Source organism: Ahaetulla prasina, chromosome 7 (assembly GCF_028640845.1).
Source record: "Ahaetulla prasina isolate Xishuangbanna chromosome 7, ASM2864084v1, whole genome shotgun sequence".
NCBI classification, from domain to species: domain Eukaryota; kingdom Metazoa; phylum Chordata; class Lepidosauria; order Squamata; family Colubridae; genus Ahaetulla; species Ahaetulla prasina.
In genome coordinates this window covers 101,787,631-101,804,351 of record NC_080545.1, presented here as the reverse complement: position 1 = coordinate 101,804,351, position 16,721 = coordinate 101,787,631, and the positions used below count along the sequence as shown (strand labels likewise).

The window sequence follows — 16,721 nt, the reverse complement described above, 5'->3', positions numbered from 1 at the left end:
AATCTCCATAGACCTTACCTTACTTTCCTTTATTTTACTACGTGCTTTCCCTGTGGTCACTTCCCAGGAAACCTGCCCTTCCCACCTCTTCTGCCAAGGTATTTTCAGAGAGGATTACCTGGTTCAGGGGAGGAGACGGGACAGCAGCTGTTTCCACTTCTGGCTGAGACAAGCCGAGCTCCAGGGGTCTTTCGGGGGTCTCGCCTGGGGCAGAAAACACAATGTGAGCTTTCCCCCCAAAAAATGGAATCAAAGCCACACACACACCGAGATAAGCAGAAAACGGCCACCAAGTGAAGCCCACTCCTTAAATCTTAAATCTGCTCCTGGTTCAGGGGCAGCCAGACTGCGAAGCTATTTTCATTTGGCAAAAACTGAAAGGACTTAAAATCCTGGAGGCTGCCATGGGCACAACCGACATGCTGGGCTGTTCCTGAGCAGGCGATATTGACATGGTGTCCGAGCATAGTAGTATGTGCATAGTAGCATCGTAACACATAGCAACAGAGGACCTGACTTAGAGGAGGGGATAGAAAGGGAACAAATTTGCAGATGACACTAAGCTGGCAAGAACAGCCAACATCCCAGAAGACAAGCTCAGGATCCAAAAAGATCTTGACAGATTTTGAACAATGGGCCCTATCCAACAACATGAAATTTAATGTGGAGAAAAGCAAGGATTTACACCTGGGCAGGGGAAAAAAAACCCCCAAAGGCACAAGTACAGATTAGGTGAAACCTGGCACAAAAACTATGAGAGGGACCTTGGAGTTCCAGTGGACGATCCCTTAAACATGAGCCAGCTGTGTGCAGCAGCAGCCAAAAAAGATAATATAATCCTTGGTTGTATAAACAGAGGCAGAGAATAAAAAACACATGAAGTATTAGAACCGCTTTATAAAGCCTTAGTAAGGCCACACCTGGAATACTTGCATCCAGTTTTGGTCATCATATTACAAAAAAGATGTTGAGACTTTGGAAAAAGTGCAGAGAAGAGCAACTAAGAGGATCAAAGGCCCGGAGACTAAAACCTATGAAGAACGGTTGCAGGAAATGGGTTTGGCCAGGCTAGAAAAAAAAGGACTGGGCGGGACATGATAGCACTATTCCAGTATTTGAGGGGCTGCCACGAAGAGGAGGGGGTCACCCTATTCTCCAAAGCACCTGAAGGCAGGACAAGAAGCAATGGATGAAAACTAAGCAAGGAGAGAAGCAACCTGGAATTAAGGAGAAAGATCCTAACAATGAGGACAATTAACCAGTGGAACTCCTTGCCTCCAGAAGCTGTGGGTGCTTCATCACTGGAGGTTTTCAAGAAGAGACTGGACAGCCATTATAGGGTTCCTGCTTGAGAAGGGGGTTGGACTAGAAGACCTCCAAGGTCCCTGCTAGCTCTATTCCGATTGAATGATATTTTACAATCAAAATGTAGGGATGAGTGTGCTAACAGCCTTTCCAGATAAAAGCAGCAGCTGTTGGAGAATCTGTCCAGGTATCTTGGGAATAGAATGAGGATCCCTGGAAACAGACCTACTTTCATTACTGGATTTGCTCTCTGTTTTATATACTCTTAGCTTGCCCTGTCAAGTGTTCCTGGGACTGCCCTTGGTTCCTTGATTAGACTGTTGTTTATTGTTAGCTTATTTGTCTGAATTGGTAAACTCCTTGAATCCAGCAGTAAACAATAACCGCAATTAGGAATCGCCAACTCAGACAAACAATCCAACAGTAAACAGTAGCCTGATCAAGGAACCATGAAGAACCCTGCCACTAGTATGTAAACAGAGACCAAACCTTCCTTCTAGCACTGATGATGTTCCCTAGTTGGATTATTTATTTATTTATTTATTTATTTATTTATTTATTTGATTTCTATACCGCCCTTCTCCCGAAGGACTCAGGGCGGTGTACAGGCAAGAAGAAAACAGACGGTACAATATACAAATTTAAAATGCAGTTAAAAAACTTATTATAAAACGTCTGCAAGAAAACCACCAAGCTCAGAGACCACAAAGGACCCCTCATTTCAATCCTGATCTACAAATATTCTCTTCTGTTACTGTCATTCCTTCAGGAGGGGAACTCTGCTTCCTTACAGGAGGTTTTTTTCCCTGACCTTGCATGGCAGAAGCGTCGTCAGGCGGGCTCTCCGGTGGCACATCCGCTTTCTGCCGCAGCCGGGCGTTCTCCTCTTGGACAGCCTCGTAACTGGCATGGAGGTCCTGCTCTGCTTTCTGGAGCTCGACCATCTCCTGGTTCTTCTCGGCCACCTCCAGGGCGTGCCTGGCCTCCTCGGCCTGCCTCTCCTGCTCTCGCTTAGCCTGGGCCGCTGCCGCCCGGGCCAGCTCTTGGCTCAGCTCTTGGACCTCCTCCTGGCTCCGCTGGAAAGCCGTCTTCTGCTCGGCCAGCTCCAGCTCCAGCCTCTTGACCAGGTTTCGGGATTCTTCCTGGGCAGAAGTCAGAGTGCTTCTAGAGGTGTCCAGCTCTGACTCTGTTTTTCGCAACTTCTCCAGGAGTTTCTAGGGAAGAGAAAGACAGAAGCATGGAGCTCACCCAGAGACAAAGGACACCATCTTCATTGAGGAGAAGACAACGGAAAATGGACAGCAATTTTTTTTTGGGGGGGGGGGAGGGAATCAGTCATTTCCCACTCTTGTTCTCAGGAGCCCAGGTGGGGTATCTGGGGGTACGTGCATAGAAGTTGCAAAAGCCAGATTGCTGGCTGGATGGTGGTTTATTGCACATCCTGACATGGCCAGAATGCAACCAAAACGGCCCAGGGAGGAAATATCAAATCCAGAAAACTGGGCCTCTAATACAGGAGTGTCCAAACTTGGTAACTTTAAGACTTGTGGACTTCAACTCCCAGAATGTCTCAGCCAGCTTTGCTGGGAGTTGAAGTCCACAAGTCTTAAAGTTGACAATTTTGGACACCCCTGCTCTAATGTAAAGAGTTTTCTTAAAAAGATATTTTACGACACATTATTATTATTATTATTTTAATGAAAAGAATACTAATATAAAAATCAGGAAGGGGATTTTTTTTTTAAAAAAAAAAAAGGAAGAAAAGATAGAACGTTGGCTCTTCCTTGCATCAAGGAATTGCCACCTCTTTCCTGTCTCACCCTTTCTGATCCTTAAATCCTTAAATCACCAGTTCCGTCTTGTGTTCTTTCAGCAAAAAGTCCACCTGAGGTTTCCGTTTTTTAAAAACAAAGTCTTAAATGGTTGTTTGTTTGTTTTTTCCCTGACCGCATGTTAATGTTAAAAACTTGATTTGCTTTATTTAAAAGTCAGGAGCAAATTTTGACCCCGGATGTGTGCATTTTTTTGCAAACCAAGAGCGACTCCGGGGCAGCTTTAGCATGCAATAAAATTGCAATAAAAGGCGATTCATGCTGGGATACCCAGGGGCGATACCTGCTTTTCTTCCTGAGAGCTGTTCAGTTCCTGCTGCAGCAATTCGATCACTTGTGTCCGGCCCAGCAAAGCCTCCTCCTGTTCCTCCACCTTTCGCTGCAGCTGCCTCAGATTCTGTGGGGGGAGAGAGATAGAGAGACCCCAAAAGGCCCGGGTTCAAAAGCCACAAGACCAAAATACAAATTTCTCACTGCCGGCTTTGTCTCTGGCCAGATATAAGGAGTACTCAACTTATGACCACAACTGAGCCCAAAATTTCTGTGGTTAAGTGAGATTATTCAGAAACTGGCAGAGACATGGTAACAAGGTCAGCCAATGAATAGGCATAGCAACTAAGTCAGCCAATCGGGAGCTGAGACAAACGGGAGCCAGGGCGCGTCTTAGTCTGCAGCTTCTGAGTCTGTGCAGAGAAACTGAAACTAGTCTGCTGCTGGAACTGAAAGCAATCTCTCCTCTGCCTGTGAATCTGCTGTCGGCATTGTAAATTTACTTCATGTATTATTGTGTATATAAAGAAGTTAATGAATCCTGCTGCATCAATCTGCCTGTGTGTGCTTTCTGGATTTAATTTCTGCAAGAAACTCTTGACAAGTGTTGCCCCGTTTTACAATCTTTCTTGCCACAGTGGTTACGTGAATCGTTGCAGCTGATAACTCGATCATTAAGCGAATGTGCCTTTCCTGTGGACTCTGTCAGACGGTTGCAAAAAGGGATCACGCGTCACACACACACACACACCCGAGGACGCTGCGACCGTCATAAATAGGAGCCGGTTGCTGAGCGTTTGAATTTTGATTCTTTGCTAAGCACCCAGATTTTGATCATGTGACCATGTCATGGTCGTAAGTGCGAGGATTACTCATAACTCCCCTTTTCGGGGCCACTGAAATTTCAAACCGTCGCCAAACAAAATGCTTAGAAGTCAAAGTAGCCCCTGACTTACGACAGTTCATTTAGTAACCGTTCAAAGCTGCAGCTGTTTTGGTTAGTAATACTGGCTTCCTTCCCCCCACCCTTGGACTTTGCTCGTCAGAATGTTGCAAACGGGGATCACATGAGCTCCGGGGACATTGCAACCGTCATAACTTTGAGTCGGTTGCCAAGCCTCTGAATTTTCAACCCCCTGGGGATGCTGCAACGGTCGTAAGTGTGAAACACCGTCGTAAGTCACTTTTTTCAGTGCCGTTGTAACTCCGAGTGGTCCCTACTTTCCCAAAGCCAACCCACCTGCTGCATTTCTGCTTCGCGGGCCGACCAGGCCTCCACCTGGTGGATTTCTGCCTGATGCTGGAGAGCCTGTTCTTCGCGGAGTGACTCTTTCTCCAGCACTTCCCTTTGAAGGGAGCTGATCTGCCGAGAGAAGAATGAAATAACATGAGGATTAAAATGGGGGAAGCCTTAGGACTGAGTCGCTGGAGCCTCCAAGCAGAAAAGAGAGAATGCTAAAATAATCCCCTTCCATCTGCAGCCTGGAAGTTGAGAAAATGCCTTTGGTTCAAATGTCCCAGGGGCACCTGGAGGCGAAACTCTCCCATGCAGGTTCTCTCTCATTCGCCAGGTGCCTCGTGAGAGGCTGCGGCTCTTCTTCTATGCATTATTATATTCGCATCCCACCTTTATTCTTTCTACAGGTAAGGCGGGGAAGATGTCCAATGCACCTTCCTCCTTCTTCTGTTGTCCCAACAACAACCCTGTGAGGTGGGTTGACAGAGAGAGGGAGAGAGGGTGATTGACCTAAAGGCACCCAGGTGGCTTTCACGCCTAAGACGGGACTAGAACTCACCGTCTCCTGGTGATTGGCCGAAAGTCACCCAGACGGCTTTCATGCCTAAGGCAGGACTAGAATTCACATTTTTCTGCTTTCTAGCCTGGCGCCTTAACCACGAGAACAAAACTGGCAACACGCTTTAGCAAGTAACTTTGGACCACAATTTCAAACTGTGCACGGAAACACCAAAGCATTGCTGGACAAGTTATAGGAATTTCATAGGAGAAAACACCGAGAAATCTTTAATGCACAGTTGTTGGTTTTAAGGTCCCTTGCCAATATGAGCCTGAGAAGTTCCCAAGAGGTCAGAAAAAAAACCCAAAAAGCCCAGATGGAGATCGTGGATTCCCCACCTGGGCCTGGGCATCTCCGAGTTTTCCCGTCGCTTCCTCCAGCTGCCCTCGGAGTTCCGTCACCGTTTCTTCCTGCTCCTGAAGCTGCCTCCTGAGTACGCCCGTCTCGTCCACCGTCCTGTTGCTTCGGCCATGGTCACCCTGATGGCACAGAAGAGAGGCAGGCGTTTTGGGAGAAGATTTAGGCTGCCCTGGACTTTTCAAAAGTTGTCACTTTTTTAACAGATCAACGGAGTTGGAAGGGACCTTACAGGCTAACCTTTTTGCTATCACATGCCAAAAGCAGGAAGAACACAGGGAGGTAATGCGTGTGCGTGCCCACACCAATTCAATGCACCCCTGCGCCCCACCCACCCCGCACATGCTCACACACACACACCTCCGCATTCCCCCCGCTTTTGGCACGGGATGGCACAGTGGGCCCAGTAGGCCTGTTTTCCTAGAAAGCCTTTGGAGCCTGGGGAGGGCGAAAACAGCCTTTCCCACACACCCCCAGAGGCCTTCCGGAGGCCGGAAACAGCCCATTTCCTGACTTCTGGTGGGCCCAGAAGGTCCGAAAATCAGCTGGAGCTGAGCTAGGGCAACACTCGCGTGCCCACAGATATGGCTTCGCGTGTCACCTGTGGCACGCGTACCATAGGTTCGCCATCACAGTTATAGGTCATCTGGTCCAACCCCTCCCTGCCCAAGCAGGAGACCCTCCACCGTTTTTGACAGATGGCAGCCCAGGCTCTTCTTCAAAGCCTCCAGGGATGAAGCTCCCACAACTTCCGAAGGCAGCTTCGGTTCCATGGGTTGATTGTCCTCACTGTCAGAAAATTTCTCCTTAATTCCAGGTTGCTTCTCTCCTTGGTCAGTTTCCATCCATTATTCCTTGTCTGGCCTTCAGGTGCTTTGGGAAATAGCTTGACCCCCTCCTCTCTATGGCAGCCCCTCAAATATTGGAAGACTGGTCCTCCTCTTCACTAGACTAGCCAGGCCCAGTTCCTGCAACCGTTCTTTCTTCGTATGTTTTAGCCTCAAGTCCCCTCATCATCCTGGTTGCTCTTCTCTACACTTTTTCTAGAGTCTCAACGTCTTTTTTAGAGCGTGGTGACCAAAACTGGATGCAGGATTCTAGGTGTGGTTTTAGGCAAAGCGCTCCTGAATCCATGTGTTTATTGGAAGGGATAAGTTTGCCAGTGGAAGTGGGCAGAGGGTTTCTGGACAAGAAGGGGCCACATGGCTGAACGGGACCCTCTCAGCCAGGAAAGACATTAGCAGAGACATCTGATCTGCAGGAAAGACACTCCTTTGTCCCACATGGGATGTTCTGGCCGCCCGGCTTGGAGATGGTGACTTGGACCCTGCGGAGGGGAGTGGGCTCACCTGGACAGGAGGCGGGGGCCCTTCCGTATGTCCTTCGGTAGGCGCTGCCCCTCCCTGGGCCGTCAGCTCCTCGATGCGCTTGTTCAGGTTGGCCACCTTCACTTTTGCCTGCAGCTTCAGCTTCAGCAGTTTCGCATCAGCCGCCTGCCTCTCCTCCTGCAGGGGAACCACGATGTTACATACAGCGCCAGAGCGGGGGGGGGATGTGAGGGGCAGATGTGACCCTTGCAGGAGGATGTCCAGAGGACCTGACCTGAGCAGAGGGGTTTGGAGAGAGAGGGCTGTCCTCTGCATCAGGTGATCAAAAGATCCAGGGAAGCCCTTTCGGCCCAGAAGGAAAAGCTCATTGCTTGGGTGTGCTTGGGGGTGACTCCTGCAGGGCCCCGGGGCCAGGTTACTTCCCCTCTCTAGTGTATTTATTGATGGATTTATATCCCACCTTTATTACTTTTACAAATGACTCAAGGTGAGAACATACCCAGCGCACCTCCCTCTGATCTTCCCTCCCGTAAGGTGGGTTCAGCTGAGAGGGAAGGACTGGCCCCAAATCACCCTGCTGGCTTTCCTGCCTAAAGCAGGACTAGAACTCACCGTCTCCTAGTGATTGGCCCAGAGTCAGCCAGCCAGCTCTCATGTCTAAAGTAGGACTAGGATTCACCGTCTCCTAGTGATTGACTCAAGTTACCCAACCGGCTTTATGACCATTTTTTTTACTAAAAGCAGAACGTTTTTCTGCAAGAACACCTCATAGCAAACCAAGGAACTACTTAAACAATCATGGCATTCATTTTGTGCCACACAAAAGGCCATCAAATCAGGTCTGGTCACTTGATGACCTGCTCTATGATCGTCACAACTAACAGTCAGACTAGGCAGGCTCCATTACGGTCCTGAGTCAAGGACCACCTGCAGCTGAATTTAAAATGTAACAATTTTACAGTTGCCAAGGACTCCACCTGAAAAATATCTAGCCCATGTTTTTTTTTTCTTAATTTCCTTCTAGGGAATTGCTTTTTGACTTTTAAATACAGCAAGCCCACCCATGCTAATTTTCCTATGTCCCCCCTCCCTTCCCCAAAATGCAGCAGGAAATAGTGGAGCAACCTTGTCCAAGTGTAGCAGCACAATCGGGGGCCAGACGCAGCCCACTGCTGATGGCTGCTAAAACTCCCAACCCATTAACTGGTTTAATTTATTCAATATAGGGTATTTGTTGCTGAAAACCAGAAGTAAACGCTCGTTGTCATAAATATAGCCAGCTGAGTGAATTTGAGCCAATCGGCAGGAGATTGGGAGTTCTAGTCCCGCCTTAGGCATGAAAGCCAACAGGTGACTTTGGGCCAATCCCCAGGAGACGTTGGATTCTAGCTCCGCCTTAGGCATGAAAGCCAATTGGGTGACTTTGGGCCAATCACCAGGAGGATGTGAGTTCCAGTCCCACCTTAACACACACACACACACACACACACACACATACACACCTCCATGGAAGCGGCTGTCCAGGAGAAAGAGGGCATCCGCTTTCCACCCACCTGAAGCATAGCCTCCTTCTGATGGAGCTGAGTGTCCTTCTCCCGCACCAGGGTCTTCAGCTGCGCCACCAGCTTCTCCATCTGGGCCAGCCGCTCCAGCACGTCTTCTGGGGTCTCCTCCCCGTTCTGCTGGCTGGATTCAAACTCCGGTCCCTGCGGAGAGAAAAACAGATAAAGAGGAGGCAGAAGCCCCTAAGTCACCCCGTAGCTTTCCCCAAACGAGGGCTGGTGTCACATGAACGTGCGAGAAGGGACTCGTCCTTCATTTAGTGCTGCCGGGGGGGGGTGAGACACAAAGGAGGCCGGACGCATATAAAGAGATTGTATAATGTGTTGCTTGAAATAGATTCGGAAAAGGATCTGATAAAGGACTGTATAATAAAATGGGCACAGAATATTCAGGAACCAATGTTGGCAACATGGGAGAAAATCTGGGCTAGAAATGTTAAGTTTACACAAGCACAGAATTTAAGGGAAAATTTTTATAAGATGTTTTATAGATGGCATTTAGATCCCAAGAAATTATCACGTATGTATCCTGATATCCAAGCGAAATGTTGGAGGTGTGATTGTGATGACGCTACATATTTTCATATTTGGTGGACTTGCAAGAAAATTAAGGCCTTTTGGATAAGAATTTGGTGGATTATTCAAAATGTCCTGAAGAAGAAGATAAAGTTCCTGCCACAATTTTTCCTTTTGGGAATTATAACGGATTGTACAGTGACTGAGACTAAATTGATCCTGAACTTAATAACAGCAGCAAGACTGTTGATTGGACAATACTGGAAGAAAAAAGAAATACCTACAATAGAAGAATGGATATTGAGATGGCTAAAATCTCAGCTTTTTTAAAAGACAATACGCAGGAAAGATATTTAATTGAATGGAAAAAATGGATTGATTATTTACAAAATAGATATCAGATTAAGAGTAATCAGACTGCCTTTGAATGATTAGGATGTATTATTTTAGAATGTTATGGGGAGGTTAGGAAATGAAAAGACTCGGATGAGGCTAATTGGATTAGAAGGGAAAATCTTAGTCTACGTTTGGTTTATGTGTAATAATACCTTGTGATTGACCCGGGGAAGGGTGAAGGAGGGGAGGGGTTTTGAGTGGGGGAGGAGGGGAAAAAGGGGGGAAAATGTTTGTTTTTTAAAACTTTTTCAATAAAAAAAAAAAAGGAGGCCGGACACAATACCCAGGTCAACCTCTATATTCTGCCACACATGAGTGACTCTCAAAGATTTAAAAAACCTCTGAAACGGAGGGCTAAGATGACGAAATTAAACTAAAAATTAAAATCAATTAAATGTAAATGTGGAATAGATTATTAAGTGGTGCTGGCTGCTGCTTTATTTATTTATCATCATCTTTTAACGACCCCATAATCCCTCGCGGGGTGAAGTCAGGGCAACTGGATGGAGCCAGCGGAGTGTTTACTGGCCGGATGCCCTTCCTGTCACCCATGTTTTGTTCAGCATTGTGCCCAGAGAGAAAAATATCTGCCTCTACCTAGAATTGAAGTCACAGCCTCCTGATTGCGAGGCGAGAGCTCCATCACCAGGCCACTGCACCAATGCTTTATTTATCATGCTTATATATGTTGCCCTTTATTTATACTCCTATATGTTGCCCATCTCACTGGTAAGGTGACTCTGAGCAGCTCCAGTTGACTCAAGATCATTTTAGGTAAAGGTGTTGTGTCTTGCCCGCCCTCAGAGCAGCCGGGGCCTTCTTACCTGCTCCCGAACACTGAGGAATGTATGCCTCCCGGCCCCAGTCCTGGCTCCATGCCCACACAAACTGCAGAAGAAGGAGCATCTCCCTGCCCCAGCCCTGACTCCATGCCCAGGCAAACGGAGCAGCTAGACCCCTCCCCCTCCTCCACAGCAGGTGAGCCTGAGGAGGGTTTATTCCCAACAGCTGATTGGAGTGACCCTCGCATCAGAAGATTGGAGAGGCGGAGGCAACAGAAGGAAGGGAGGGGCAGGCCTTAATGAGTGCTGAGTCATGGAGCCACACCCCATGGCCTATATAAAGGACCTGCTTTCTGGCAGTCTCTGAGTCAGGCAAAGTCGAACTTATCTTGCTGAAGTCACTTTCTGGTCTCCTGCCTGCTCTGAGGACTTTGCTAGGACTTTGGGCAGAGCTGCAGAGGCAAGCCTGATTCGGATTTCCCTGACCCGGCCGTCAGCGGAGGAGTGGGACACGACAAAAGGTAAAAGTTTCTCTCGCACATATCTCCCGACTCTAGGGGGCGATGCTCATCTCCGTTTCAAAGCTGAAGAGCCATCACTGTCCGAAGACGTCTCCGTGATCATGTGGCCGGCATGACTCAACACCAGAGGCCCTCGGAACGCTGTTCCCTTCCTACCAAAGATGGTCCCTATTTTTCTACTTGCATTTTTTACGTACTTTCGAACTGCTAGGTTGGCAGAAGCTGGGACAAGTAGCAGGAACTCACCCCGTTACACGGCGCTAGGGATTCGAACCGCTGAACTGCCGACCTTTCAGTCAACAAGCTCAGCATCTTAGACTATGAGCCACTGCGTCCCTTCAAGATCATTTTATCTTTAGTTAATTAATTTAAATAGTTTACACAGCCACTCAATTTTATAGCAGTTGATTTGTCAATGTTCCATCATCCAAGTGACTCAAGAACAATTAAGAATGCTGGCTTTGAATAAAAGGAGGCCTGTAATTGCAGGTTGACTTGCATCAAAGCAAGGAGAGATCCAGCCTAGGAAACTTCTTTGAAGTGGGAGCAATTAATCAGTGGAACTGCTTGCCTCCAGAAGACTGCCAGAAAGAGGAGGGAGGGGATCAACCTATTCTCCAAAGCACCAGAAGGCAGGACAAGAAACAATGGATGGAAACTAAAAAAGGAGAAGCAACCTGGATTTAAGCATAAAATTCCTGACAGTGAGGACAATTAACCAGTGGAACAGCTTGCCACTAGAAGTTGCGGGTGCTCCATCACTGGAGGTTTTTAAAAAGAGACAGCCACTTGTCTCAAATTGTACAGGGTTTCCTGCTTGAGCAGGGGGTTGGACTAGAAGACCTCCAAGGTCCCTTCCAGCTCTATTCTGATTGAAGCTGTGGCTGCTCCATTACTGGAAGCTTCTAAGAAGAGATTGGGTTGGATTGGACAACTTTCTCTTGCCAAACTGGTCCGGCACAGAACAGGCGACTTACGGCGGCTGACGGTGCCGTCCCGGCATCTTCCCCTTCCCCTGAGAGTTCGTGCAGGACAGTGCTGGCCAGCCCCGACAAACGGCTGAGCATCTTCACCCTCCAGGCAACCAGCGGCACAGGGGGAAAAAGAGGCGGTCGGCTGGAGCATAAAAGGAGCACAGAAGGTCCAGAGAAAAAAGGAGTCACGGCTTGCAAGCCGCCGGGGTCTCCGATAGGCTGCTGAGGTGCCCGTTGGTTTCTTCCTTGGTGGGCACTCAGCTGCTTTGGCCGTTAGTGTTTCTGCAACAACAATCATAATTTAACCCAAAGTAAAAGTTAACACACTACACAGCTCTGTGTTTATGTTCCAGAGTGAACCTCCTGAGAAAACAGGGAAGGCCTGCAGCTCAGCCTCTGTTTGGATAATTTATTCAATTTTGGTTTCTACAGCCACCCCAACTCAGCCAAAGTTGGGGGCGAAATATGCCCATTGCCCAGGGGGGAAAAAAGACCAAGGTCCTGGAAAAACATTCTGCCAAATCAATGTGTAGCCAACAGTTTGGGAAGCCATGCAATTAATGCACAACCCTTGGCAGCCATTTCGTGACAGCGCCCGCAAGGCACTCCCCGAAATGCCATCCATTCTGTGCACTCACGCTGCCAAGGCTAAATAAAAGAGCCATAACCGGGAACGGATGTTCTAACACAGCTAAACCTCCAGAATCCAGGAGCGCCACAGTACGTTCTGGTGGAAGCAGAGGAAGTTCCAAGCAAGGCATTAGTCCTCATGAGATCTGAGTCATTTAATCTCACAGAGGGGACCCCCTTCAAAGCAAAGAACAGAGTCAGCTTTTAAGTCGGTGCTAAAGCCAGGATTCAAACTAGCTGCTTATACCAAGTCGCATCATTCAAATGAGGTATAAACGGCACAGGAGTATCGTTTGGTCACAAATTGATGACTGATCATGCCTTCCTTTTCTATCGATTGATAAAAATTATTCTGGCCCTCAAGTTAATAAACTAGTCCTAGTCCCAATCTAAATATGGCCCTAAAGGAACAGATGTGCAAGAGGGCACTTATGTTCGTGTCATTTATTTGAGTATATGCTCATACACAAATTGGGACTAGGGCTAGATCATTACCTTGAGGGCCAGAATGCTTTCTATAAATTGATAGAAAAGGAAGGTATGATGAGTAATCTGTCTGTCTGTCTACATCCATTCATCTATCTATCTATCTATCTATCTATATATATATATATATATATATCATCTATATCTATCCATCTATCCACACACACATATATGAAAGAGAGGGAGGAAGAGGAGAGGGAGGTGGAAGGGGAGGGAGATGTGCAAAGTGAACAATCACCTATTTATAATATTACAATTATCTATCATCTATCTCTGTCTGTCTTTCTTTCTATCTATCTAACCTATCATCCATCTCTCTGTATCTGTCTGTCTATATCTACCAACCAACCAACTATCTATCTATGAGCCGTGGTGACACGGTGGTTAGAGTGCAGCATTGCAGGCTGATTCTGCCCACTACCAGCAGTTCGATCCTGACCGGCTCAGGGTTGACTCAGCTTTCCATCCTTCCGAGGTCTGTAAAATGAGGACCCAAATTGTCGGGGGTGATAGGCTGATTCTGTAAGCTGATCAGAGACGGCTGCAAAAGCACTGTGAAGCGGTATATAAGTCTGAGGGCTATTGTTATTGTCCTTCCATCCTTCCTTCCCTCCCTCCCTGACTCAGCCTTCCATCCTTCCGAGGAGGGTAAAACGAGGACCCAGATTGTTGGGGGCAAGAGAGGCTGACCCTGTAAACCGCTTAGAGGGGGCTGGAAAGAACTGTGAAAGGGTATATAAATCTAAGGGCTATTGCTATTGTCCTTCCATCCTTCTTTCCTTCCCTCCCTCCCTTTCTTCAGGTTGACTCAGCCTTCCATCCTTCTGAGGTTGGTAAAATGAGGACCCAGATTGTTGGGGGCAAGAGGCTGACTCTGTAAACCGCTTAGAGGGGGCTGGAAAGCACCACAAAGTGGTATATAAATCTAAGGGCTAGTGCTTTGTATCTATCTATATCTAATCTATATATACACACACACACACATATACATACATACATACATATGTAGGTCTTTGGTTATTCGGGTTTTCTCCCGCGTAAAATTGGAAGTGTCTTGGCGACGTTTCGACGAAGTCTCATTCGTCATCTTCAGGCTTCAGCTTCGTGCTTCTGGGAGCAATGTGTGATTGCAGCTGTTTCTTCCTTTTTAACTGCTAGTGGGGGTTTGAACTGATTGGGTGGGAGCTTGGCTGTGCTCTGATTGGATGGGGGGGGGTTTGTGCTCTGATTGGCTGGGGGGGTGTCCTGTTTGGGTGGGGGCTTGGTTGTGCTCAGATTAATCTGAGTTGCAGGGGGATTTGAGCTGGTGAGTTGCATTGCTGTTGTTTGGCTTCGTGTTTGTGGTCGTGCTACATCTTCATAGTGGGTGTCTGTCTGCTGTATGTATGGATTGGAGGGGTTTGAAATGGCTAATGTTGCAGCTGCGGTCTGGCTTCTGGTCCTTGGTCGTGCTTCCTGATCAGTGTGGGTTTGGGTCTGCTTTCTGGGTGGATGTGTGGTGGTGACATCCTGTGTGGACCTCGTGAGTGTGGGTCTGGTGTCATTCCTCGTGTTAGGGACTCGTTTGTCAATAAGGGCGGGTTTCCAAATGGCTGGTAGGCGGGAGGTATCATCTCGTTTGTTCATGCTGTGTGGGCGTTTTTCTATCTCGATGGCTTCTCTGATTATTCTGTTGTTAAAGTGTTCAGTTTTGGCGATAGTTCTAGTCTTTTAAAGTCAATATCGTGTCCTGTGGCTTTAAGGTGTTGGACCAGGGAAGAAGTTGGTTCCTCTTTTTTGACTGAGTTCTTGTGTTCTTCAATGCGTGCACTTATTCTTCTGTTGGTTTGTCCGATGTATGTGGTGGGGCAGGCGGTGCATGGGATTTCATATACTCCTTGATTTTCTAACTCAATTTTGTCTTTGGGGTTTCTTAGGATGGTGGATATTTTTTGGTTTGTGCAGAATGCTGTCTTGATGTTATGTTTGTGGAGGATCTTGCTGATTCTGTCTGTGGTGCCTTTTATATATGGGAGGAGGGCTGTGCCGTTTTCTTGTTCTCTGTCTTGGGTTTTAGTGGGGGGTTCTTTTTGGATTAGTTTGGTAATCTTATTTCTCTGGAATCCATTGGATGTTAGTACGTTTGTGAGAGTGTGTAGTTCGGTTTTTAGGTGTTGTTCGTCAGCTAAGCGTTTTGTTCTAGAGATGAGTGTCTTGGCTACGGAGTTGATCTGTGCTGGGTGGTGGTGTGAGAGTGCGTGCAGATAGCGGTTTGTGTGTGTTTTCTTCTGGTAGATGGTGTGTCCTAGGGAGCCATTGGGTTTCTTGTAGACTAAGACATCTAGGAAGGGAAGTTGGTTGTTTCCAACTTCTTCCAACTTCTTCCCTGGTCCAACACCTTAAAAAACAGCTGCAATCACACATTGCTCCCAGAAGCACGAAGCTGAAGCCTGAAGATGACGAATGAGACTTCGTCGAAACGTCGCCAAGACACTTCCAATTTTACGCGGGAGAAAACCCGAATAACCAAAGACCTACATACAAACACCCGCGAAAACCTCAGAAAACATGCATACATATACATATATATACACACACACACACAAAAATACACACATACATAGGAAGACCGGGGGTCAGGGCCGAGCCGGGGGGGGTGTCCTGGGAGAGCCTGTTTTTTTCCTTGCAGACGTTTCACGACCCAACTAGGTCACCTCACCCGTGCTGGAAAGGGGTGGGGGAGGGGTGGTCGAAGGCTGCTGTTTGGGCAGCAGGAGGCGCACGTCTCATGGGGGGCACCCCGAGGTCCGCAAGCCGGTCCCCGCCGAGCCCTTCCTCCTCCTTCTCCCGCCCCTCCGAGGGGCTTCCAGGGTGTTTGTACCCACCTGCAGGTCGGGAGGCCGATGCCGCACCGGTTGGGTCTCTCTCGGCCTGCAGCGCCCTCTGGGTCCCCAGGCCGGCAGGGCGCCCCGAGCTCTTCCAGGGCGAAGCAGGCCGGAGTCCAACCGGTGCGGCCCCGGCAGCTGCTCCTGAGCCCACAGCCTTGAAGGGGGAGATTTGAGGCGGAGAGAAGCGGCGACCCCGGGCGAGACTCACCGCTCCGATGCGCCGCCGGGTTCCGGCCACATCAGCACCGGAAGCGTCCCGGTCTCCGGCCTCTCGGCACTTCCGGCTGCCTCGCTTCCACTCCCCGCCTCTTTCTCGCCGATCTCTACCAATAGGAACGGGTAGTAGTTGAGACAGACAGCTTCTTTGTCCAATCGCTCGGCGCGGCTTGGCCGGTTGCTGTGGTTTCGCGGAGAAGAAGGGCAGCCCGGGTCACGCCTCTTTTTCCACCAATAAACAAACGCGGCTTAGTCGCCGCCCTGCCCGCACCAAAACAAACCAAAGGTAGCCAATGGGAAGAGACGCTCGTGTCCGCTCGGAACCAATCGGCGGCCGCGCCGCTTGGAAGAAGGGACCAATTGCAGTCGGAGGGGGCGGGGCAGAAAAAAAGTTAAACCGTCCCCATCCAATGGAGGGCATCGATTTGCATATGGTAATTTATGTTAATATTCGAGCATTCAATGAATGAAGGAAGGAAGCGGCAGAAGGCAGAAAAGCTTTTAAAAATCCTTTTTTTATGTTATTTTTTTTTAATTTTTAAATGTATTTAATTAACAATTTCCAACAGAGTCCCTTTGAAGAGTGAGATGGTAGGCATATAAATGCAGTAAATAAAAGAGGGAAAGAAGGAAGGAGAAAAGAGAGAGGGAGGGAGGGAAACAGAGAGAACAGGAAAGAAAAGGGAGAAAAAGAAAGAGAGATGAAAAAGGAAGGAAAGGGAAAGAAGGAAAAGGAAGGAGGGAGAAAAGAGAGAAAAAGATAGGAAGGAAAGGAGGGAGGGAGGGAGGGAGGAAAAGCGGGAGAAAAAGAAAGAGGGAAAAGGAAGGAAAAGGAGAAAGAAAGGAAAGGAAAAGGAAGCAAGGTGGAAGGCAGGAAGGAGAA

General features: G+C 48.1%; 1 protein-coding gene across 5 annotated transcripts in view; it reads right to left on the bottom strand.

Moving 5' to 3' along the window:
- The window catches only part of GOLGB1 (golgin B1), a 67,679-nt gene extending 51,742 nt beyond the window's left edge, over positions 1-15,937 (bottom strand). For 3 of the 5 annotated variants that reach the window (XM_058191307.1, XM_058191311.1, XM_058191310.1), the window contains exons 1-9: positions 15,620-15,879; positions 11,643-11,921; positions 8,442-8,594; positions 6,910-7,065; positions 5,542-5,682; positions 4,648-4,770; positions 3,421-3,534; positions 2,117-2,519; positions 119-204 (exon numbers count right to left, since the gene is read on the bottom strand). In XM_058191307.1, the coding sequence (XP_058047290.1) occupies positions 119-204; positions 2,117-2,519; positions 3,421-3,534; positions 4,648-4,770; positions 5,542-5,682; positions 6,910-7,065; positions 8,442-8,594; positions 11,643-11,732 (1,266 nt within the window). In that variant the 5' untranslated portion in view covers positions 11,733-11,921; positions 15,620-15,879. Of the gene's footprint in view, positions 1-118; positions 205-2,116; positions 2,520-3,420; positions 3,535-4,647; positions 4,771-5,541; positions 5,683-6,909; positions 7,066-8,441; positions 8,595-11,642; positions 11,922-15,619 lie in introns of all 5 variants that reach the window. The other 2 variants (XM_058191309.1, XM_058191312.1) reach the window with 2 other exon arrangements.
- Between the last annotated feature and the right edge of the window lie 784 nt (positions 15,938-16,721).